At 35.9% G+C, this 24,511-nt stretch overlaps 1 protein-coding gene and 1 long non-coding RNA gene across 7 annotated transcripts in view; one reads left to right on the plus strand and one right to left on the minus strand.

Annotated features, from left to right (window-relative positions):
• Positions 1-24,511, plus strand: part of LOC106153651 (ADAM 17-like protease) — a 30,709-nt gene that overhangs the window by 4,911 nt on the left and 1,287 nt on the right. The window contains exons 7-10 of one of the 5 annotated variants that reach the window (XM_087019117.1): positions 4,174-4,257; positions 4,713-4,823; positions 15,267-15,423; positions 17,536-17,565. In XM_087019117.1, coding sequence (XP_086875243.1) covers positions 4,174-4,257; positions 4,713-4,823; positions 15,267-15,423; positions 17,536-17,565 — 382 coding nt within the window. Of the gene's footprint in view, positions 1-4,173; positions 4,258-4,712; positions 4,824-15,266; positions 15,424-17,535; positions 17,566-18,093; positions 18,245-18,938; positions 19,078-24,511 lie in introns of all 5 variants that reach the window. The other 4 variants (XM_087019118.1, XM_087019119.1, XM_087019120.1 and 1 more) reach the window with 4 other exon arrangements.
• On the minus strand, positions 17,252-23,008 carry LOC147760138 (uncharacterized). 2 transcript variants are annotated; one of them, XR_015335682.1, is made up of 2 exons: positions 21,395-23,008; positions 17,252-18,493 (listed from the first exon to the last, which is right to left on the minus strand). It is a non-coding gene; the product is annotated as an uncharacterized LOC147760138 (long non-coding RNA). The 2 variants fall into 2 exon arrangements; XR_015335683.1 differs by lacking the exon at positions 21,395-23,008 and adding an exon at positions 18,764-18,892.

The raw sequence follows: 24,511 nt of genomic DNA on the forward strand, positions 1-24,511 counted from the left end.
GTAATACAAGTCCAGTCTTTAAATGGATCCAGTCTTGTATTTTTGCCCAAAGGGGAGCAATTACTTTGCACTCAATAAATAAGTGTTGAAGAGTTTCAGGGTGTTCGTTACAGAAGGAGCAGGTCTCTGTGTCTTTTATCCCAATTTTTCGTAAAAAATTATTTGTAGCTAAAATTCTTTTTGATACTCTAAATTTAAACCAGCGCAGTTTAGTATCTAAAGTACATTGGAAAGGAATGTTATTCAAGATTTTCCACTCTTCAGCTGTGAGAGGTTCTTTAGAAAGGAGTTCCCATTTTGACATTGCATTAGTCTTTTTCATTTCGTTTGAGTTCAAAATATTGTAAAAAGGTTTCCCCCCTTTTGTAAATTTTAATAGCCATTTAAGTTGGGTTGAAATTATAGGGAGCTCAATTTTTTCATGTAAATTGTCTATATTCATTTGTTTTTGAAATTTTTTTACTGCGCATAGTATACTTGTGAACGTAACATAATTTATTATATTCCCGTGCCTTTCCTTGAACTGTTGGTATGTGAGGTAATTTCCCTCTGTATCGATCAAGTCATTTATGTTTCTTATACCTATTTTATTACAGGTTCTTATAAGAATAGGATTGTTTTTTATCCGTATTTTATCATTTAGCCATAAACATTCTTTTAAAAAATTTTCTTTTGTATCAATCTTTTTATTCTTTAACAGTCTGCACCATGCATCAATGACTTGATTCCAAAAAGCATTTTTTGATCCGTTCTTAATTTTTTGCATTTCAGACATTCCCATTTCAGACCAGTGTACACCCTTACTTTCAGGGATCAGACTAAGGAAAAAGAAAGACCATTTTGAATTTTTGTGCATGATTCTCCTGAGCCATGAAATTTTTAGGGAATCAATATAGTTTCTAATATCGGGGACTTTTATACCTCCATTTGAGTACGACTGTGTCATTATATCTCGTTTTACTCTTTCAATATTTCCATTCCATATGAAATTAAAGCACGTTTTTTGTATTTTGTCTACATATTTGTTTGGTATTGGCAATGTGGAAAATAAATGAGTCATTTTTGGAAGGATCAGTGATTTAAAAATTACATTTCTCCCCAAAACTGTTAGCGATCGGTGAGTCCATTGTTTCATAGTTCTTTCCATATCTCTATAATTTTTCTCAATCATTTCATGTAAATTTACTGAGAAATCTATTCCAAGGATTCTGAAAAAACGTTCATTCCAATCGAGATTCAACTCTTTACACATGCTCTCTTGTGAGTCTTTCTTGCTTCCGAACCAGTTTAATTTAGTTTTTTGATTGTTCATTTGTAGTCCAGAAAATTGGGAGAATTCATTTAGAACCTTTAGGGTATTTCTTAAACTTTTTTCAGTCCCATCCAACACAATAGTTGTGTCATCAGCATACTGGGAGATGAGAAAAGTTTGATTATGTATTGTAATGCCTTTTATGTCTATTTCATTTTTTAACATGATACTTAGTATCTCAGCACAAAGAATGAAAAGGTAAGGGGAGATGGGATCCCCCTGACGGCAACCCCGAGAAAGATTGAAGAAAGAAGAGGCAAAACCATTAACCAAGACACACGAAGAGGAGTCTTTAAGGAAGAGTTTTATCCATTTTATGATAGATTCTCCAAAGCCAAAGAATTCAAAGGTTTTTTCGATAAAAACCCAGTCGATTGAATCGAAAGCCTTAGCAAAATCGATTTGCATCAACAGACCTGGTATTTCATGTGCGTCACAGTATTCAATTAAGTCGAAAATGGTCCGTGTATTCTCACCTATGTATCTGCCCGCCATAAACCCATTTTGGTCTTCATTTATTAATATTGGTAATACTTTCTTTATTCGATTCGTTATACATGCCGAGGCGAGTTTATACACAACATTAAGTAGTGATATCGGTCTTAGGTTTTTTAACGAGTTGGTAGGCTTATTATGTTTAGGTAGAAGGACGATTATACCCCGGGTAAGAGTTATAGGTAGTTTGTCTTTTTCGTATGCCTCGTTTATACATCTTATTAAAAAACTATTCAGTTCTTTCCAAAAGAATTTGAAAAATTCGTAAGTAAACCCGTCGGTACCTGGGCTCTTTTCATTTTTCGTTTGTCTTAATACTGTATAGAGTTCAGCGTAGTTTATCTTTCCTTCGAGCGAGGATGCTTCGGCTTCGGTCAATTTTGGAGTTTCAATATTTTCCAATCGAGTTTTTATGTCTACTGATTTGTGATTTTGTTTCTTAAATAAATTTTCGTAAAAGCGTGCGGTTTCTTTGAGAATCTCATTTTGTTCAGTAAGAATATTTCCGTTATCTGTTACCAGTTTAGTTATTGACTTATTTGTAAAATTGCGATTTTCCAGTGCTAAAAAGTATTTTGATGGTTTTTCTCCGTATTCTATCCATCTTTCTCTTGATCTTATCATTATGCCTTTTACTTTTATTTTTCTTATATTTTCCAGTTTCATCTTTTCCTTATTTATCATTTCAAGAATTTCTTCTTTTTTGTCTAATTCGGCCTCATTTTAAAGATCATTCTCTAGGTCGTTTATAGTATTTTCCACTTGTTTTTCCTCTGACTCTCTTTTCTTTTTTATCCTAGCACCAAAAGCAATCGTTTTCCCCCTAATTTTCATTAAGAGAGTTTCAAGAAATAGCCCATCGCTTATAGTTAACTGTAAAGAATGTCTGTCAATATTCAGTATGTTATCTCTATTATAGGGCGCTGCTGCATACTCTAAGATAGTTTCATTGATTATCTGCTTTACCATATCGGCATACTCACTTTCATATAAGTGGGAGTTATTGAATTTCCAAAAACCTTTTCCGTGTTTAATTTTCCTTTTTAACTGTAAGTCCAGAGTTATAATGGAGTGGTCGCTCTTATAACCTGGAATAATCTGACTATCTTCGATATAATTTGTAATGGTTGTGGAAACAATAAAATAATCTAATCTTGCCTGTTTAAAAGGCGTAGGCTGCCGCCATGTATACCTCATGCATTTCCCTCCATATGTCGTGCCAGTTATGTAATTCCATCAAGGTATAAAGTTGATTAGAGGCCTTGGGGTTATTTTTATGTTTATAGTTATATGTGTCCTTCTCTTGGTTTAATACTAAGTTAAAGTCCCCACAGATAATATGATCCTGATTTCCAAAATTCATTATTGTCTCGTGTATTTTTAAGAAAAATTCAGGTGAATCATTATTGGGACCATACAGATTTATGAGTGAAATGTCTTTTTCATCTACTATCATACTAAGAGCAATTAAGTTTCCGTTAGTGTCTTTCTCAACCTCCTTAATTTTATATTCAAAATTATTGTTAACCAATATTGCAACTCCTCTTGAATTAGAGGTTCCATGACTGAAAAAGCATTTAAAGCCCCATTCAGCTGCTATATATTTTTCCATAGATAATGTACTATGAGTATCTTGTAAACAGTAGATGGAAAAGGATTTCTTCCGCAAGAAATTGAACACATCTAACCGCTTATTTCGGTCCCCAAGACCCCTACAATTTACTGAGCATATTTTAATATTTGATTTGATCTGTGTATATCTACCAGGTTTCTGCCGCATATGTATATACGACAGAAAATAAATTTACATCGCACAGTCATATTCTAAGTGTAGGTAAAGCAATCGTACTGAGGTATCAAATCTAAGTGTTTCATTGTTGCAAACTAATAGGGATAACTTAACTACATATATATCGGTTATACTATATAATGCGTTATCAAATTCACTTCCATCCACCCACGCATACAATAGACCACTTGTACCCATTCTACCAGAATTGACATACACACCAAGACAAACTATCGAAAACACACACATACACAGGATAGTACTAATAACTAGTAATTAAAAAAAATAATGATAATAATAATGATAATAATAATTTGATGCTAGAGCGGCTAGCTAACAGTTACCGCTCTGCTGTTTATAACTACTTTCAGTTTTACATTGATTTTTATTGTCCAAAATTTCAGTGTCCGTATAAAGTTCATTTTCAGGCTTATTGTTTTAATTTGGTGTCGATATCGTCGAATATGTCGAATGTATATCGGTTTATGAAAATTAAGGTTTATGAAAATTAGAAAATTCAGGAAATTCAACTTCAGTTATTCCCTATCTGATGTTGCTTTGCTGTTTTATTTTCCAGATAGCGCTGATCGCCAGGGTGAACCACATTTACAGAAACACCTCCTTTGATGGTCTGGACGACTTCGGCTTTGAAATCAAAGAAGTAAGAATTTTTTGGCAACTTAAAGCAGCTGAGGTTCATCATATGTAAATATCCTTGAGTAAAGAAACAAAAAACATGGAGATCATTTCTCTCAAAATGATGCATATATATTATCTTATGTTTGCATTTATACATAGTATTGTTTTAACAGGGAGTCTGATATCATCTTACCAAGTCAATGGTACTATAAGACCTTTAAGTTAGAGTTTGGACACTGCCTGGTGCTGCCCTCTACAGTACAGTTTGTGTACAACCTCAGACATGCTCTTTGTAGACAAAAAACTTTGCATTCCTAATGAATTGGTTTCAAACCTTCCTGTTCTTGGTATATTTGTTATATAATTAAAATATGCACTGTTTTTGACAAACTCTTATAATATCTGCTTCAAATGAACCTTGGGCTATCCTGTGTGGACATATTGTAGGATAACCCTGTGGTTTGTTTATTTCTACAGGTCCGTGTCCACGAAACAGCAACAGTGCCTTCTGACCCAAAACGTCTCCACTACAACATGGATATCCAGAAGGTGCTTAACAGGCAGTGGGATACCAGAGAGTTACTAGAGGTATATGATGATGAGGGGGTGGAGGGGGAGGGCAGGTTGGGGGGCATATCTTTTAGGGATAGCAGTCTTCAAGTTGAAGGAGAAGGGAAGTTGTGCATTAAAGATATTCTGGAATGATAGATGTTATTTTTAAGTACTCTTTTATTTTCATTGCATATGTTTACATATTATTAATTTATTATCTCATGTTAGTGCCATTTTTGATTTTGTACTTTTATACATAATACACATACATGAAGTTACTAGAGAATGGTTTTATCTCAGAGTATTTAGTGTTATGATGCACATCAAATTATTAACATTAGTACATGGTTTTACTTCCAGTTTAACACTATATAATAAAATCATCAATGTTTATATTGTGCACATCATCTACAGCATGTCTCAGCAGAGAGAAGCATGGGCTGTGACTACCACACTCATTAGCTGATTCTCTGGACTGTCTTGGGCTTGAAAGACATACTACTGCCCTCTATCTTCTGTTATAACTGTACACACAACTCATTACTAATCAAGTCATTCTTATGATACATACTTTTTATGTACAGACACAGATGTGTCTGTACATATAGCCATCATCTGCGTCTGTCGTCGCCGTCGCCGTCGTCGCCGTGCACTTTTACCGATAACACGATAAGTGGAAAACTGTTTTTTATTTCAGCTTGAAACTTACAGAATTGATGAATATTTATAATATGCAGGTCAAGTTCGAAAATCAGCATGATCGGGTCACTTGTAGGGAAGTTATGCTGTTTTTTCACTTTTTTCAGCATATATGCAGCACCGATAACACGATAAGTGGAAAACCATTTTACCTTTTGGTTTGAAACTTACAATACTGATGAATATTCATAATACGCAGGTCAAGTTCGAAAATCAGCATGATCGGGCCATTTTTTGGGAAGTTATGCTGTTTTTTCACTTTTTTCATCATATATGCAGCACCGATAACACGATAAGTGGAAAACCATTTCACCTTTTGGCTTGAAACTTACAGAACTGATGAATATTCATAATACGCAGGTCAAGTTCGAAAATCAGCATGATCGGGTCACTTGTAGGGAAGTTATGCTGTTTTTTTCACTTTTTTCAGCATATATGCAGCACCGATAACACGATAAGTGGAAAACCCTTTTACCTTTTGGCTTGAAACTTACAGAACTGATGAATATTCATAATACGCAGGTCAAGTTCGAAAATCAGCATGATTGGGCCATTTTTAGGGAATTTATGCTGTTTTTTTCACTTTTTTCAATATAAATGCAACACTGATAACACAATATAAGAAAAACGGATTGGCCAATTGTCATTATACTCACAGAAGTTGTCAATCTTACTAAAACGCAGGTTGAGTTCAAAAATCAGCATAAGCGGGCCATTATTGTACCACCAGCGTTAGCGCTGGCGGTACACATGGTTTCGGTCTCGTCCGGATCGTTCCGCCGGCTCCGCCGGCTCCGCCGGCTCCGCCGGACGGCTACCGTTACCGCTTCTCCTCCTAGACGGTAAGGCCCCCCATACCCATCTCATGGATTTAGGTCACCTATAATCTCAACTCGTTCCACGTAAAATTTGGGCTTTGTCGGTATTGGGGTCTGGGTGTGGCACTCATTGCAATGCACCCTTGTCCAAAAATGGCAAAATTAAATGCTAATTATCTACCCTACGGAAGGAGTTACGGGAAAAATTTCTACAGACGGCTTTCCAAAAGTCATATGTGTAGATTTCAAATATACCCTCGGATTTGACCTTTGACCTTTACTTCAAGGTCAAATGGGCCAAAATTTTCAAAAAAATGAAATTTTTTACGAAAAAAAAATTTTTTGCCCTGTTATTCAGACACCACTCAGACTTAACCAATAATATTATTGGAAAGTGTTACCCTTCAGGTCATCTTTCATCTCCGTGAATTTGGGGTCAATCGGTGCATTTTCACAGGAGTAGCGGCCATAAGATACCGAAACTGAAAACTGTCTCTAATTCGGGAACCGTTAATGCTAGAGACCCATTCTTTTTTGCATTTTGTAGAGCATGTAAAGCCCAACACTGGAGGTGGTCTCGGTTTTTTTGTATTCCATACGGTTTTCGAGTTACGCTGTATCAAAAAGTACATATTGGTGGTAAAAGGAAAATGTACGGAAGCCCACTGGTGCCATATGTAGAAAAAAAAATTATCTCGAAATTTCGAGATACTATTTTGAAATTTGAACAAAAAAATTTACCACCAGCGTTAGCGCTGGCGGTACACATGATTTCGGTCCCGTCCGGTCCGTTCCGCCGGCTCCGCCGCCATGTTACCGTTACCGCTTCTCCTCCTAGACGGTAAGGGCCCCCGTACCCATCTCATGGATTTAGGTCACCTATAATCTCAACTCGTTCCACGTAAAATTTGGGCTTTGTCGGTATTGGGGTCTGGGTGTGGCACTCATTGCAATGCACCCTTGTCTAAAAATGGCAAAATTAAATGCTAATTATCTACCCTACAGAAGGAGTTACGGGAAAAATTTCTATAGACGGCTTTCCAAAAGTCATATGTGTAGATTTCAAATATACCCTCGGATTTGACCTTTGACCTTTACTTCAAGGTCAAATGGGTCAAAATTTTCAAAAAAATGAAATTTTTTACGAAAAAAATTTTTTTGCCCTGTTATTCAGACGCCACACAGACTTAACCAATAATATTATTGGAAAGTGTTACCCTTCAGGTCATCTTTCATCTCCGTGAATTTGGGGTCAATCGGTGCATTTTCACAGGAGTAGCGGCCATAAGATACCGAAACTGAAAACTGTCTCTAATTCGGGAACCGTTAATGCTAGAGACCCATTCTTTTTTGCATTTTGTAGAGCATGTAAAGCCCAACACTGGAGGTGGTCTCGGTTTTTTTGTATTCCATACGGTTTTCGAGTTACGCTGTATCAGAAAGTACATATTGGTGGTGAAAGGAAAATGTACGGAAGCCGACTGGTGCCATATGTAGAAAAAAAAATTATCTCGAAATTTCGAGATACTATTTTGAAATTTGAACAAAAAAAATTTTTATCTCGAAATTTCGAGATAGCATTTTGATATTTGAGCAAAAAAATTTATCTCGAAATTTCGAGATAGTATTTTGAAATTTGAACAAAAAAAATGCTATCTCGAAATTTCGAGATAATTTTTTTTTTCAACATATGGCACCAGTCGGCTTCCGTAAAAATGTGCAGTACGGTAATGGATAATAAATTTTGAACTCCGGAAAAATAAAACATAATGCTTGGCAAAGCAGACAACTTGTGGTCAAAAATGACATTATTTTATCAAATTTAAACTTCTGCAACTTCAGAGAACCTCCCATTTCAAGAACTTTGACCAAAATGACCTTTTCTTTATTTTAAAGTCATAATAACTCTTCATTTTGGCCAAAAATTGGATTTTCCTGGAGTAAACGGCAATTTTCCCGTACTTACCAATGGTCAGCGACCCCATTCCTGCATTCAAAGTTAATCCAGGGTTTTTTTCCTAAACGTACGGTTTTTTGTTAAAATCTCTTAAGAGATTTTAACTGACGGAGCTCTCTCTGACATCGCATAGTCACTGTTGACCTACTTAAAACCGCGGGAAAAGCAGACAACAACAACACTATATAAGATTCATGAGATATATTCGTCTTTTTGTTAAAAATGCATTAATATCCACAATGTGTGCCGTTCTGGGCTTTTTGTTATCCGACGCACTGTACAAAAACTCGCAACTTACGTCTGCGTCCGCATTAATGCGTTTGGCGCCATATGTTATTTTGGTCTCGAATGAACGCGAGAATCCGCGTGACACCATTACGTCATTAGCAACGAATGCCTTGATGAAAGCTTCGAAAGCCCTATTGACAAGCACAGATTTTAGTTTTACTACAATAACGGCCGTTTTAGTGGTAAAATACAATAGAATATATTTCCATGCGTTGTTTACAATGTATTTCATGCGGAATTTTGAATCTCAAAGGAAGAGTTATTATTGCTTTAATTAATTTTTTCTGTAGGAAATTTATGGCACATTATGGTAACTCCAAAATTATAACATTTAGTCCCTTATATCTCCAAAACTGGCAGAGATAAGTCCATAGTTACTATTGAAGTTGAATAGGAAGTCATGTACTGGCAATCTTACTGTGACCTTGAAATTGACCTTTGACCTACTTTTCACCATGAACTGAACTTTGCAAATTTTGCTTCCCTTTTATCTCCAAAACTGGCAGAGATAGGTCCATAGTTACTATTGAAGTTGAATAGGAAGTCATATACTGGCAATCTTACTGTGACCTTGAAATTGACCTTTGACCTACTTTTCGTCATGAACTGAACTTTGCAAATTTTGCTTCCCTTTTATCTCCAAAACTGGCAGAGATAAGTCCATAGTTACTATTGAAGTTGAATAGGAAGTCATATACTGGCAATCTTACTGTGACCTTGACATTGACCTTTGACCTACTTTTCACCATGAACTGAACTTTGCAAATTTTGCTTCCCTTTTATCTCCAAAACTGGCAGAGATAGGTCCATAGTTACTATTGAAGTTGAATAGGAAGTCATATACTGGCAATCTTACTGTGACCTTGAAATTGACCTTTGACCTACTTATCACCATGAACTGAACTTTGCAAATTTTGCTTCCCTTTTATCTCCAAAACTGGCAGAGATAGGTCCATAGTTACTATTGAACTTGAATAGGAAGTCATATACTGGCAATTTTACTGTGACCTTGAAATTGACCTTTGACCTACTTTTCACCTTGAACTGAACTTTGCAAAATTTGCTTCCCTTTTATCTCCAAAACTGGCAGAGATAGGTCCATAGTTACTATTGAACTTGCATAGGAAGTCATATACTGGCAATTTTACTGTGACCTTGAAATTGACCTTTGACCTTCTTTTCACCATGAACTGAACTTTGCAAATTTTGCTTCCCTTTTATCTCCAAAACTGGCAGAGATAGGTCCATAGTTACTATTGAAGTTGAATAGGAAGTCATATACTGGCAATCTAAATGTGACCTTGAAATTGACCTTTGACCTACTTTTCACCATGAACTGAACTTTGCAAATTTTGCTTCCCTTTTATCTCCAAAACTGGCAGAGATAGGTCCATAGTTACTATTGAAGTTGAATAGGAAGTCATATACTGGCAATCTTACTGTGACCTTGAAATTGACCTTTGACCTACTTATCACCATGAACTGAACTTTGCAAATTTTGCTTCCCTTTTATCTCCAAAACTGGCAGAGATAGGTCCATAGTTACTATTGAAGTTGAATAGGAAGTCATATACTGGCAATCTAAATGTGACCTTGAAATTGACCTTTGACCTACTTTTCACCATGAACTGAACTTTGCAAATTTTGCTTCCCTTTTATCTCCAAAACTGGCAGAGATAGGTCCATAGTTACTATTGAAGTTGAATAGGAAGTCATATACTGGCAATCTTACTGTGACCTTGAAATTGACCTTTGACCTACTTTTCACCATGAACTGAACTTTGCAAATTTTGCTTCCCTTTTATCTCCAAAACTGGCAGAGATAGGTCCATAGTTACTATTGAAGTTGGATAGGAAGTCATATACTGGCAATTTACTGTGACCTTGAAATTGACCTTTGACCTACCTTACAATGAACTTAACTTTGATTGCACCATTTTTAGTTATATATATTTTTTGCATATTTTGAAAATTCTTGTTGATTGCATTTTTACAGCTTGTCAAGCACAAGACTGGTGGCTGCACCCCTTATTTTGTGTATGTGGGGGTCTATACAAATGCGCTTGCTCCAGCTGGTGGTACAATATTCGGAGGCGGTATCGCCTCTCTGATCCTCTAGTTTTAGAAGTTATACTGTTTTTTCACATTTCCTCAGATTCAATTATTAGGCATGTTAACAGTCTCATTATTGAACTAATAAGATGCGTAAAAGTGTTTGTTTGATATTTCCTGCATCTTTACAACATTGTTAGTTGATTATGTAAAAAACATGGTAAACTTGTTATCATGTAATGTGTAATAAAGTGTCAAAAATGGAAATAAACTCATATCATTGCAGTTTGTCAGATTCAATCATCCACTATGTTCAGAATCTCAGAATGGAGGAAATTGGACATTTAACACTGTTCTATTGATACTTTTCCCATCTCATCAATTTTCTTAGTTGGCCATATAAAAATGGCAGTAAAATGTTTATTTTGTTTTATGTTAAAAAAGTGTTAAAAATGGAACTAAACCCATATCAGAACAGTGCTGTCTTGTTTACATTTTGGCATTTTCAAGATGTGACTTTGAAGTTCCATGGGCCTGAAGACCTTTGCTAGTCACATTTTCTGAATATCCGTGATACTAATATCTTATAATTAAAAATTGATGGTCATTATGCTGTTAAACATTATGTAATATTGCATCAAAATTTGAAGAAACCCCTATTTTGGGCACTGCTCCCATGATGACCATTTAAGGAAAATCATGTCACTTACTGTTCTCAAACTTACAGGAAAGAAACATGGGACTAAAATATAGCTTCAGTAGGCAATGCAGTCTGTTTGGTAATTTTTTCTGGCAATTAAACAGTTTTTTGTGAAAATTTAATTTTTCACATGTTGGCATTTTCAAGGTGTGACTTTGAAGTTCCATGATCCTGAAGGCCTTTGCTTGTCACGTTTTCTGAATGTCCATGTTACTAATATTTTATCAATAACATTTGATGGTTATTATGCTGTTAAACATTATGTAAGGTTGCATCAAAATTTGAAGAAACCCCTATTTAGGGCACTGCTCCTATGATGACCATTTAAGGGAAATCATGTCACTTGCTGTTCTCAAACTTACAGGAAAGAAACATGGGTCTAACATACAGCTTCAGTAGGCAATGCAGTCTGTTTGGTAAAATTTTCTGGCAATTTAACAGTTTTTTTGTGAAAATTTAATTTTTCACTTATTGGCAATTTCAAGGTGCAACTTAGAACCTCCACGGGCTTGAAGACCCATACTAGTCACATTTTCTGAAAATCCATGATGTATATTTTATTATTAAAAATTGATGGTCATTATGCTGTTAAGCATTATGTAATGTTGCATCAAAATAGAAGAAAACACAATTTTTGGTGCTGCTGCCATGATGACCATTATGGGAAAACCATGTTACTTATGATTGTCAAACTTTCAAAAAAGAAACACATGGCTAAAATGCAGCCCAAGTTGGAAAAGCAGTCTAATTGGCTTCTTTTTCTGGAAGTTATACATTTTAGTGAAATATTCATTATCTTTTTGGCATATTCATTGTGGGACTCAGAGCTCCCATGGGCATGAAGCCGTATGGTAATCAAATTTTCTACATGTCCATGCTATTTATAGTCAATAATCAAAAATTGGTGATAATTATTCTATAATTTATTATGTAATGTTACATCAAAATTGACAATAATCTTTTTGCACTGCTACTGCAAACATTATGAAAAGAAAACTGTGTTTATCATTATATTTAACTTATAAGTATGATTTTTAGGATTGGCATGTAGTTCAAATTAGAAAGCCAGGTCAATTGGGTTATCATTTATTATTGAATTTTATGCAATTTTGTGTGAAATTTTCATTTTTCTCATTCTGGCACTTTCTAAGCATAAACTTGAACTCTGATGGGCCTGAAGCCTTATGCTTTTATTTTCGTCGGTGTTACCTGTTGTGCAAAATTAAAATTTAATGTTGACTGTGCAGTTAAACATAATGTATTATTACATCAGAATTGGTAGTCTCCTATTTTGTGCATTATTGTTTTGTGCTTTTCTTAAGTTGTGACTTATGGGCCGGAAAGACCTTTGAGAGGGTTAGTCTGTCAATTTCCCTTGGGTATCACTTAGCTAATTTCAGTGTTTTAATTTGCCTAATTGATAGGCCATTAAATGAGATTACATAAAGCACACTTGTTGATATTTCCCTGTAAACTCCCAAAGGTAAAGCTCTCTGCTAGATTAATAATAAGGAAGCAATGATAATTATGCAGGTAAATTTTGTTTAATATTGCAAATAAGTTTTTGATATATATATATATATATATATATATATATATATATATATATATATATATATATATATATATATATATATATCAAAGATTAAAAGTTTGAATAGCAGCTTCATTGGAATTATATTTACCTATGCCAAGGAGGTTATATTTTCACCCCTGTTTGTCTGTCATCAACATAACTCAAAAAGTTATGGACCAATTTTGCTGAAAATTTCAGGAACTGTCAGAAGTGGGCCAAAGAGGACAATAATCAATTATAATCAACAATTGCTGCCTTGTTAATTTTTTTCTCATACACTGGCATTTGTGACTTATAACTTCCATCCACCTGAGGCTCTGCTCATTTTCTGTATTTCCACATAAGCAGTTGTATTGTTTTTTATGTCTTTAAACATTATGTTATATTATTTTATGCACTGTCATCATTTTTCAAATATTGAGACTTTCATCATTGGTCTCTAATGGTCCTGAAACTGTAATCTTATTGAAGGGGTGGATTGAGACCATCTTCTGGGTCTTCCGGAAGACAGTCAGGTTATTAAGTTTATATTGACTGGTATCTGTTTTTTTTCTGTTGGAAGACCTTCAAAATGGAGGATGGATCAAAATAGATACTTTGGATTACTGTCAGAAAATATCTCTGGATCTGCTCCTGTTATGGATCTGCTCCTGCCTGGGCAGAGGTCTGCACTCTCAGAGTGCTTTTCTAGTTTTGTTTATTTTCCTTAATAACTTTTTTCTCAAACGCTTGCATTTGTGATATTTAACCGCCTGAAGCTCTGCACATTTTCTGTATTTCCACATAAGCAGTTGTATGTTATTTATGTTTTCAAACATTATGTAATATTATTTTATGCACTGTCATCATTTTTCAAATATTGAGACTTTCATCATGTGACTTTGGTCTCTCATGGTCCTGATACTGTAATCTTATTGAAGGGATGGATTGAGACCATCTTCTGGGTCAGCTTCCGGAAGACGTTCGGATTTTTAAGTTTATATTGACTGATATTTATTTTTTTTCTGTTGGAAGATCATCAAAATAGAGGATGGATCAACAAAGATACTTTGGAATACTGTCAGAAAATATCTCTGGGTCAGCTCCTGTTATTGACCATGTTACCTGTTGTGCATGATTAAAATTCAGTGTTGACTAACAGTGCTATTATAAGCATTATTTATTATTGCATCAAAATTGGCAAAATGACCTATTTTGCATCATTATTTTCTGTTTTTTGTCTGTACATTTGACAGCTTTGCTGCCTTGTTTATCTTACCATAACCATATAGTAGGTAGTGGAGGACTTGTTTATTTATTTTGCACTGATACTTGTTTACCATAGTAGTTTAAAGTGCTATTAGGATCAATAGTATGTGATCTTTGCACTATATTGTAAGCACATTTGAGATTTGTATCCAGGCACATTTGAATACAACATGGGTATGCATCTATCACCCCTGTGTTATGGTAATATTCTATCATGATCTGGTTTACTTCTATATTATATATAATGTAGAGCCAATAGACCATATAAGGCATTTATTATTCCTTAATGTATTGGCATATATTAGGGAGGTTTTGCAAACAACACAGTATGAGTACACAAAGCCTAGTTGTACTTGGTACTTCATAGAACAGTTTCACATATATGTAATGAAATGGGAACATGAAAACACTGGAGGTCGCTAGTGTATTATTTGGCAGCAGTGAAAAAGATGCTCAGTTGAAAACATAATTTCTTTTTTTTTCACATGAAATAAGCCATCATGAAGGGATTCAAATGGAAAAAAATTCATTTGCCAAAAAAAAAAAAAAAAAAATGAAATAAATTTTTAATGTGTTTGTATTGAATATGAACTCAATTTTTTACAAAGATTTCTTGAAATCTTTATGAGTTGCTATGGCAAACTACAAAAATGTCATAGTGACTTAAAAGTGGTGGCTTAGTTCTCAATATTCATACTTGGTAGTGTGTTGTTTGCAAAGTCTCCCTATTCCCTCCATTATGTGTGGTCTGTTGCTGTTTACTGAGCTGATCACAGCACATCTGTTATGTCTTATGTCTTGTTATTTTGTATTTCACTTTGTAGAAATGTGTACCAAGCTTGGTTTAACTTGTGTGTGGTACTTTCAGCAGTATTTTTTAAACCTCCACAGCATGTTTTACAACTGAAAAGTTACTTAATTTTAGTAGCACTAGATACAGTTGCTTATATTCACTCTCTCTTTATAAATTAAATTAAAGCACTCAGAAAATATTATGGAGGAGAAAAGGAAAGGGAAAATACTGTAGAATGTTTTTAATTTTACTGTATCCAAGAGACACAGAGGTTGTCATGGCAACCTAATCAATATGCTGTTAAACATATTAACTTGGTATCTTTTCCCGATTTCCGCTCCATTCCAGGCATTTGCTGCAGGAGGCGATTACTCTGGTGTCTGCCTTGCTCACCTGTTTACATTTCAAATCATAGGGCGTGTCTCCACTAAGACCCTGGGGACCCTGGGGCTGTCCTATGTGGCCTCTGCCAACCCTGGGGACAGGGGAGGGGTCTGCTCCAAAGGTACTTAATGGGTGCTGCCCCCTATTGTCTAGGCATGGTATATAGTGCTGCCCCCTATAATCTGGGCATGATATATAATATTGTGTGATACAGGGCTGTATCTAGACACTGCCTGTACAGGAAAGTCTTGGCATGTAGCTTTGGTTTATTATTAGTGCTTGTAGTTGAGAATTCATAGGAAGTTTCCTAGCTTTGGTAACCAAGTATAAGCAAAAACCACTCTGCTGTAGCGTGATTATTGCAAATGTCTTCCTCATTATAGTCAGGAAAAAATGGGTAAATAAAAATCAGCACATGCTACAGTTGTAGACAGAGTTTTGAAAACTGTGTTGATTAGTTACAAATATCAAATGGTACTTATTTTGGTAGTATATTTTCAAAAGTTTGTACTCAAAGTCAGACACAGTGTTACAGTTGACTTACTGACTTACTGAATTTTAAATAATTTCTTTCAGATTTTACTAATGAAGCATTGTTTTGAAAGCTCATAGTTCAGTTTTGTTCAGTTGTAGTGAGTGTATATCATGATACTGTATGTTGTGTAGGATGCAGACATGATGCCCCTTATCAATACAGTAGATATATGTATTGGCTGGTAAAGAAATAACATTTCAGGCCTTCACTAATCCATTGTTATGCAAACCATGTATCAACAAATAACATCAAATTAACAGAGACACCTTGAAATGGTCTACTTGTATCATAATTTTATTACATCTTACCCGAAGTTACCTATGTCAGCTGCATGCAGTGTACTTATTACACTCCTGCCCCTTACTAACAGTGTTTGTCACACCCTTGCCAAAGACTTGTCATCCTCTGTTACCCACATGTCCCCCAGTCACCCACATGTCACCTTCCTGCCACCCACATGTCATCTACATGTCACCTTCCTGCCACCCATATCACCTACATGTCACCTTCCTGTCACCCACATGTCATCTACATGTCACCTTCCTGCCACCCATATCACCTACATGTCACCTTCCTGTCACCCACATGTCACCTTCCTGTCAGCCACATGTCACCTTCCTGCCACCCACATGTCACCTTCCTGCCACCCACATGTCACCCACATGTCACCTTCCTGACACCCACATGTCACCCTCCTGTCACCCACATGTCACCTTCCTGCCACCCACATGTCACCCACATGCCACCTTCCTGACACCCACATGTCACCTTCCTGTCACCCACATGTCACCTTCCTGTTAGCCACATGCCACCTTCCTGTCAGCCACATGTCACCTTCCTGTCACCCACATGTCACCTTCCTGACACCCACATGTCACCTTCCTGTCACCCACATGCCACCTTCCTGACACCCACATGTCATCTTCCTGTCACCCACCCTTATCTTCCTGTCACCCACATGCCACCTTCCTGTCACCCACATGTCATCTTCCTGACACCCACATGCCACCTTCCTGTCACCCACATGTCACCTTCCTGTCACCCACATGTCACCTTCCTGTCACCCACGTCACCTTCCTGTCACCCACATGTCATCTTCCTGACACCCACATACCACCTTCCTGTCACCCACATGTCATCTTCCTGTCACCCACATGCCACCTTCCTGTCACCCACATGTCATCTTCCTGTCACCCACGTCATTTTCCTGCCACCTAAGTGTTAAACCCCTGTCACTTACTACATCGTCATCTGAATACAAAGTTGAAAGCATGTGTATGCTGCATGCCGAGTGCCAAGTGAATAGCACAGTATAACCTTCATTACTACCAAACATTTATTATAATTTAATTAATTCATGATATATAAATGGCTATTTATATAATGTAATAATAAGGATATGCTTACTCATTCATATAGGGAAATGCCTATTTATTGAGCTTCAAACATAAAGGCTACTAGTAAAAGATGTGTAAGCATAATAAGTAAATTTCATTTAGTGTTTTAATTAATAGCTTTTTGTTACCAAGTTTTCATCAATGTCTGTTTTGTTTAATGTTGTTATTAATTTCATCAGTTAACTTCAAATTGGAAATAAAAAAAAACTAAAACCACCTATTAATCCATGATTAGGTAAAACCATTAATATAATGCGTAATATTTGACAACTTTCAACTGAAAATTGACCTACTTTTACAGCACTTTACAGATCTCCCAAATTTGGAAATGGTAAAGACTACAAGCTATTCCCAGTGTTTAGCGTTGATATATTGGCATTGTAGTTATATATAATATAATATATACATATAGTCAGGAATAGTGTACATTGATATCTTGGACATTGTTTGAGCTAGGAGTGAGTAGAGATGTGTTATAACATAACTAGGATTCTGTGACATCTGCTGCTATAGTACTCTGTTATTATCAATTCTATGTTCTCCTTTCTTGTTCCTTTGATATTATTATATCATAACCATTTTGAGGCCCTCTAGTTTGGGTTTAATTATTTCAGTCATGTAGGAGTTATTTCAGAATCTTTTATTATTCACTAACATGGTAGTCTGCTTTAGCTTTCAATTATTATATTGATTTCTATTGACATATTTTGCAGTAAATATTAAGATACTAAATGGCTCTGCATAACAGCTTTAGTCTCACTTTTGTATGTTTGTATGTTTTCTTTTTATTTCTATTCAATTATTTATGAAAACTTCAAACTATGAAGACTTACTAAAGCTGCATCTATTATATTTTTAGACATTTAGGCACACTCTCCTTGCAGAGGAGAACTGGCCAGAGCTTGCGTCTCTTTGCCTGCTGCACCTCTTCACATCCATAGCATTTCCGTCAGGAATTCGAGGCCTTGCTGTAGTTGGGGGTCTCTGCTCAGCAGCGGCAAGGGGTCCCGGTTTGTTATCTGTATAAATGTCGTCTGCTGCTTTTTTCTGTAATTATTTGCCAAATTAGTTCCATTCTCACATCTGTCATCTTTTATACCTTCAATGATGATCCTTTCAATTGTAACAGATTTTCACGGGTGCATGGACCCCCTGCTTTCAGTGTGGAACTCCCACTGTACATTGTTGTCTGATTTGTGCTGGAAATGTCTCTGACGGTGATGAGGGAGTGTGTCTGTCTCCTTTCTTTTATCAACTTGCTGAAATCAGAATGAAAACAGGAAACAGATTACTGCAGCTAGTCATTTGAACATTGATTCTCTGCAATTTTTTTTGAATACAATTTTCTATGCACCCTTTATTTCTTTGATCTTAGCACAAATAGTCCATAACAGAGATTGTAAGTGGAAGTGCTAACACATGAAACTAGGTGCTATCAGATGCAGAAGTTGTCAAAGAGGAGCACCAAGCACTTGTTAGTTAACAGTTTCTGTTATATATGTTTCAAATACAGGTACATTGAAATGCACCTTCAATTAGTGAATAACTTCAAGACAGCAGCAGGCTCTAGGTCTCAGTGGCTTGGTATCACCTGACCAAAGATGTCCAGGGATATGTGTGCACACCTGTAGAATTCTACACCTGACACTACACCTGACACTACACCTGACACTACAGCCTGTGCCTCTGTTATTGTATTTATAGGTATTTGGTCGAGACGCTACATTCCGTGATTTCTGTCTGGCGCACCTGTTCACCTTCCAGTCCTTCTCAGGTGGCGTCCTCGGCCTGGCGTATATTGGATCGCGGCGCAGGGGCACGCTGGGAGGCGTCTGCTCCAAAGGTGAGGCTACAACCAATCAGATTTGTTCATTGTCGTGCTCCCCGCATGAAACTAGAGGTGGCATGTTTTCTCGTGTTCCTGTTGTAATAATGAGATGCTGAAAGCCGCCATGTTTATGTTTGCTCTTAGCTGTGCTCGTGTGCATGTAGACATATGTGAACTTTTACTCAGAAAGCATGAACTGCCAGTGATAATATGTATATATATATATATGGGGCCATTCCCAGACCCTATCGTACTAACTGTGGATCGATCGATCTCTGAGGGGATTCTCTCTGAATTGCCATCAACTTAAGAGGTTTACTTGTCTTTCATGCCTTCCAAAGCTGCTATTGGGGTAATTAATTATGGTTAAGCAGCTTAAGTAGACGCACCAGACATGTAAGCCACTTAAGCTGAAAGCAATTTATCAAGAAAACCCTTGGAGATGGATCGATCCTGTTAGATTGATCTAGGTATGGGAACCCAGTCTACGTGTGTGTCCTCATGGCTCTCTTGTACAGATGGTACTTTATACCCCTATGTTCAGGTAATGATTTCTAGCAGACCCCAGCTTAAGATAAAGTAAGGGAAAGGTTGGTCTCTGGAAAAGCTGACTGTAAATCTAATTTGCATGTAAGCAATTAAAATCTGCAATTATATTTAGCACTTTTTGGGGATTTAAAAACAAGCAAAACAACACAGTGTAACTTAAGAGATAGAAAAGTACTAATTGAACTGTAACTATGAACTTATTCTATTATACTTCCTTCTTTTACTGCTTTTCAAAAATCTTATATTTTCATCATCTTGGTGTTGGGATATGACTTGTTAAAGAAAAAACGTATTATGAAATGAAACAAGGATAATACCACAAATATCATTTTTATTTTTATTTTATATATTTATTACATTAATACACCTATAACATATATATAATATAAATTGTCATAATATTAGGTGAGCCAATCACAAATTTGACAGGTAATTAAGACCAGCTTATTTCAAGGCCACTGATTGACAATAATACGCAATACTCAGTTATAAATTGCTTCTGACAGGTAGATAAAATCCAACGTGACCAGTTTCTCAAGGCTATTGATTGACAGCTTGAGGCAATTGACAGCCAGTCTCCTTTGCTTGTGATTTTTAGCTCAGATAAGAGGCTGTCAGACTGTTATTTTTGTCATGGCATTTTTCACTGATTAGTGCCTACCCCGGTGTTATAGGTGTATAAGTGTGATAATATATATATGATATTTCACGTCACCTGGACACATAACCATCTAAAAGCTTGTCACAATATAAAAGAGATAAATCATTGCACAGCTATCGTGGTTCGGTACAATTTATTTGTTAGTTGCAAACTACTTCCTGGTTTCCACGAGGTCCTTTAAGGATTCTAAAACATTGATATAATCGCAGAACATACCGTAAAACGCACAAAATTAATAAGATATGGGCATATCAGTTTACAAACATGCAAAAACTGCACATGACAACAATTTACAGCCTTGTAGGAATTCTTTTCCTTTGATGCTTTTTGTCGCGCTGTCGGTTGATGCAGCATATATTTCAAAACAAATTGACTGCAAATTAAGCACAATTTTGCACTTTCAGGTTTTGTAACACGTTTTCATATCACGTACCAATTATTTCTACAAGTATTCTCTGCCCAAAATGCCAAAAAAATGTTATCTCACCGTGTTGTTGGAAAAAACGCTTTTTTCTCTGAACCCACGTCTGCACTCTGTTCACCTCCAGCTAAAATGACCACTCAGCTTCTTGTTTACACCACTACACGTCAGTTCCGGCACAATTCTGTCTCCTCCGGTTTCCTCCATTAGAGGTTACAACCATGATTTTGAGACACTGTACCAGATTTCTTTAATAATATATTCATTTTTTTGTTCAGCACTTTGCTTGCTGCTAGCTTACATATATTAACATGGTTGCACTGTATATATATTAACACTGAATGTTGTGCTGCATGAACTTTCTGTATGCTGTTTTTCAGGCTCATACTAGCATATGAAAGTTTTGCTGAAATACTTTATATTGGCTCTAGAAAGCTTAGAAGTAGAAGTTTTTTGGCAAATAATCCTTTAACTTAAAAAAAATCATATATAGAGTTATTTGACATAATAAAAAAGCCAATATGCTAGCATCTATCTACATTATAATAGCATTATGTTGCCAGTAGAAAACTTGCTCAGTTATCACTCACAGACTGCCTGTAAAGTACTAATACAACATCAGTGAATGGTAGACATAACTGCACCCATAAACCAGCTGTTACATACTTATCCAGTAATACTAAATATAGATATTAACCCACCTGTCTTCTATTATTTAATTTTCTTGGTATATGATCTAACATATAGCTTGTCTTGAGACCTCAAACTTGTTTTGAGGACTTGGGATTGTCTTGTAGTTGACCTCCACCTGGTGGGCTTGTCTTGTAGTTGACCTCCACCTGGTGGTATTCTTGTGTGTCTCAGTTTTATTGCCTTTTGGCCTTGCTGACAAACCCAAGGTTTGAAAGTTTTCTAACCAACATATTAACAAATAAAGGGTACAGAAAAAAATACCAAAAAAAAAAAAAAAGGTTACTGTAAAATTGAATGAAGTTCGAAAAACTTTAGAATTGGTCTCAATATTAATAGAAATACATAAATATTTTAGTATAATTTGGAAAAATTGAAGGAATATGAGAAGTTTAACTGAGACACGCTCCCTCCAATGATGTCTGTCTGTAGTTATTTGTATCTCTGTGGTTCTCTGTAAAAGCTAGTATTATGTGGGTGCAGACAGTGAACAGATTTAGTTGTAGCCTTACCTTTTCTGCTCCTTGGGGACCTTTGTATGCTTTTATCTTACAGTTTGACAAGATACAATATTTCATGTCTATTTATTATACCTTTGTGGAATGTGTTGTTCCTCTGGAACACTGTCGTTATTTTGCAGGTCGAAAATGTAGTAAAAATCATTTAAGTATGAAAAGATTTAAAAAACAAATACCAGATGGTACTGTGTACCCAAGACACCCCTACATGTTCAAGGGCAAGCTGCTGCAGAAGAAATACCCTAATAACTTTTTACTGTAACTTTCACTGTTGTAACTAAAAATACTATCCCCTTGTTTTATTCCCGTTTTCACTGATAGAACATTATTGTATTTTTCACATAAATTGTTTCTTCCAAGTTAACCCCAGTTTTGAAGGGAGATTATTTGGAGCTTCCAGTTTCAAATTCTTTCTCGGAAGAAGTTCCGAATCTCCATAAGCCAAATTGCATGTACCCGAAGTTTGTGAAAAATTTTACTGATACCTGAAAGTAACAAAAATTCAGCCTAGTTGGCCAGAACAGAAACTAAGCATATTGGCAACATATTGAGTTGGTTTTTTTAAGGATAGACAAGTGCACTTTGGTAAGAAATTTCTGTCCTTTTTCTTATGACAATCATACATGTTGTCATGGTAACCAGAGTCATCCTCGTAGTAGCCATTTTATATTTCTGCAGCTATTCTTTGATGTACAGTGCCTCCTTTAGCATTTTTTAGTACTAAGGCTTTTGTTTGTCTTTTTTTTATGTCATATAATTCATTTTTAATTTCTCCTCTGTTTTTATTATTTGTTTACATACTTGGTATTTCTTGCTCTTTATTACCACCATATTTTGATAAAAGTGAGAAGGGATGATTTGAGCTTATTTCTTTGTAATGGTCTCTTGTTTGATATATCTGTATTATTATTTGACTTGATGTTGTAGATGTTGGTATTACATGTGTTCATTCTGCAGTTAATCAGGACAATTTCTGCAATGAGACATTGCTTTACTGGCAACAAATAATGTTTATAAAATGTCTTCATCCATGTCAGTTATTAAAACTGATTTGCTGCAGCGTAGAATTTATTGATTATATTCATTATTATTGTGTGGCAAAGTGAGTGTTGGTTTCATTGTATCCCCTCCATATTAACTCTCCCCCTCAGTGTTGCCCCTCCTCAATGTTGCCCCCCCCCATTCCTCTTGTTCACAACCTCTTAACCTCTGATAGGATTTAGTGTTCTATCTATTTTTATGACGGCTAATTGTAGTCAGTGTTTTTATGAGTCCGTGAGAAAATTATTCTGGTTATATGATAAAGCACAGCCTGCTTGGTGTCAGAAATGAATATTTCAAAACTGCTGACTCATGATGGCTCCTGACCATTAACAGCAGTTCAAGAGATGATCGTTATGAGTTCTGGCTTTGGGTGTGGGTCCATATCTCCCAAAACTTACGCTGTCAAGAAAACAATCAGCACAGATATCCTTGATACTCATCCCCCCCCCCCCCCAAATAACCTTGTTTCATAGTAATGAAAATTTCCAAATTTTCACCATTGATACTAGTAAATATGGCCTCCATCTCTTGAACTGTCCTAGCTTACTGTTATATATCCTTAATGTAATACCTTTACTTATGATAGATGTTAATTCCTTATTTTTGGTAACATTGTGCATATGTCTGCATTTTACACAGCCTCATGTCTCTAATTTTTGCCATGATGATCATTTTTTATCCTGGCATTATAAATCTTGAGAATTGCAAAATTCAAGTTGCTACTACCATTGATTGATTGTGATTTTAATTTAAGCAGATCTCATTTTGAATTGAAAAACTTATTAAAACTTTGCCACCTTTCCTGTATCAATAATTTTTATCATTCAGTGAACAAAAATCTTATTATATGTTTGGTTGAAAATACACACATACATTCCCACATTGTCTTTCTTTTTGGAGTATCAGTTGAAAAATGTGAACCATTATCATATGATTGCCTTGTTTATGTACCAACTTAATGATTTAATTTTTGTTTATTGTATACCAAAGTGAGGCTTCTGTCTGGACAGGAGCCTCATTTCAGCACCAACCAAAACATCCTTTCTGTCATCTGCTTCAGGCATCAATCATGAAATGATAATACATGAACAGACAAAAATCAAAATTTCAGTAAGATTTTGTTCATTGAATGATAAATCTGTGACCCATATCCCTGTGGCCTACATTTCCAAGGGATGTGGGTCACTGCTGGCCAGTGTAGTCCCATATCCCTGTGGCCTTCATTTCCAAGGGATGTGGGTCACTGCTGGCCAGTGTAGTCCCATATCCCTGTGGCCTTCAGTACCAAGGGATGTGGGTCACTGCTGGCCAGTGTAGTCCCATATCCCTGTGGCCTTCATTTCCAAGGGATGTGGGTCACTGCTGGCCAGTGTAGTCCCATATCCCTGTGGCCTTCAGTACCAAGGGATGTGGGTCGCTGCTGGTCAGTGTAGTCCTGTATCACAAAGAAATTTCATAACTTGTAATGTTGCCAGAACAACATATTTGGTATAAAACAAGTATGTAAAAAATCCGATATATTATGTTAGTATTTTGAGAAAAATAATAAGTCAGATGCTTTCATTC

Source organism: Lingula anatina, chromosome 8, assembly GCF_051362555.1.
Source record: "Lingula anatina isolate TDL-2025a chromosome 8, LinAna3.0, whole genome shotgun sequence".
NCBI lineage: Eukaryota > Metazoa > Brachiopoda > Lingulata > Lingulida > Lingulidae > Lingula > Lingula anatina.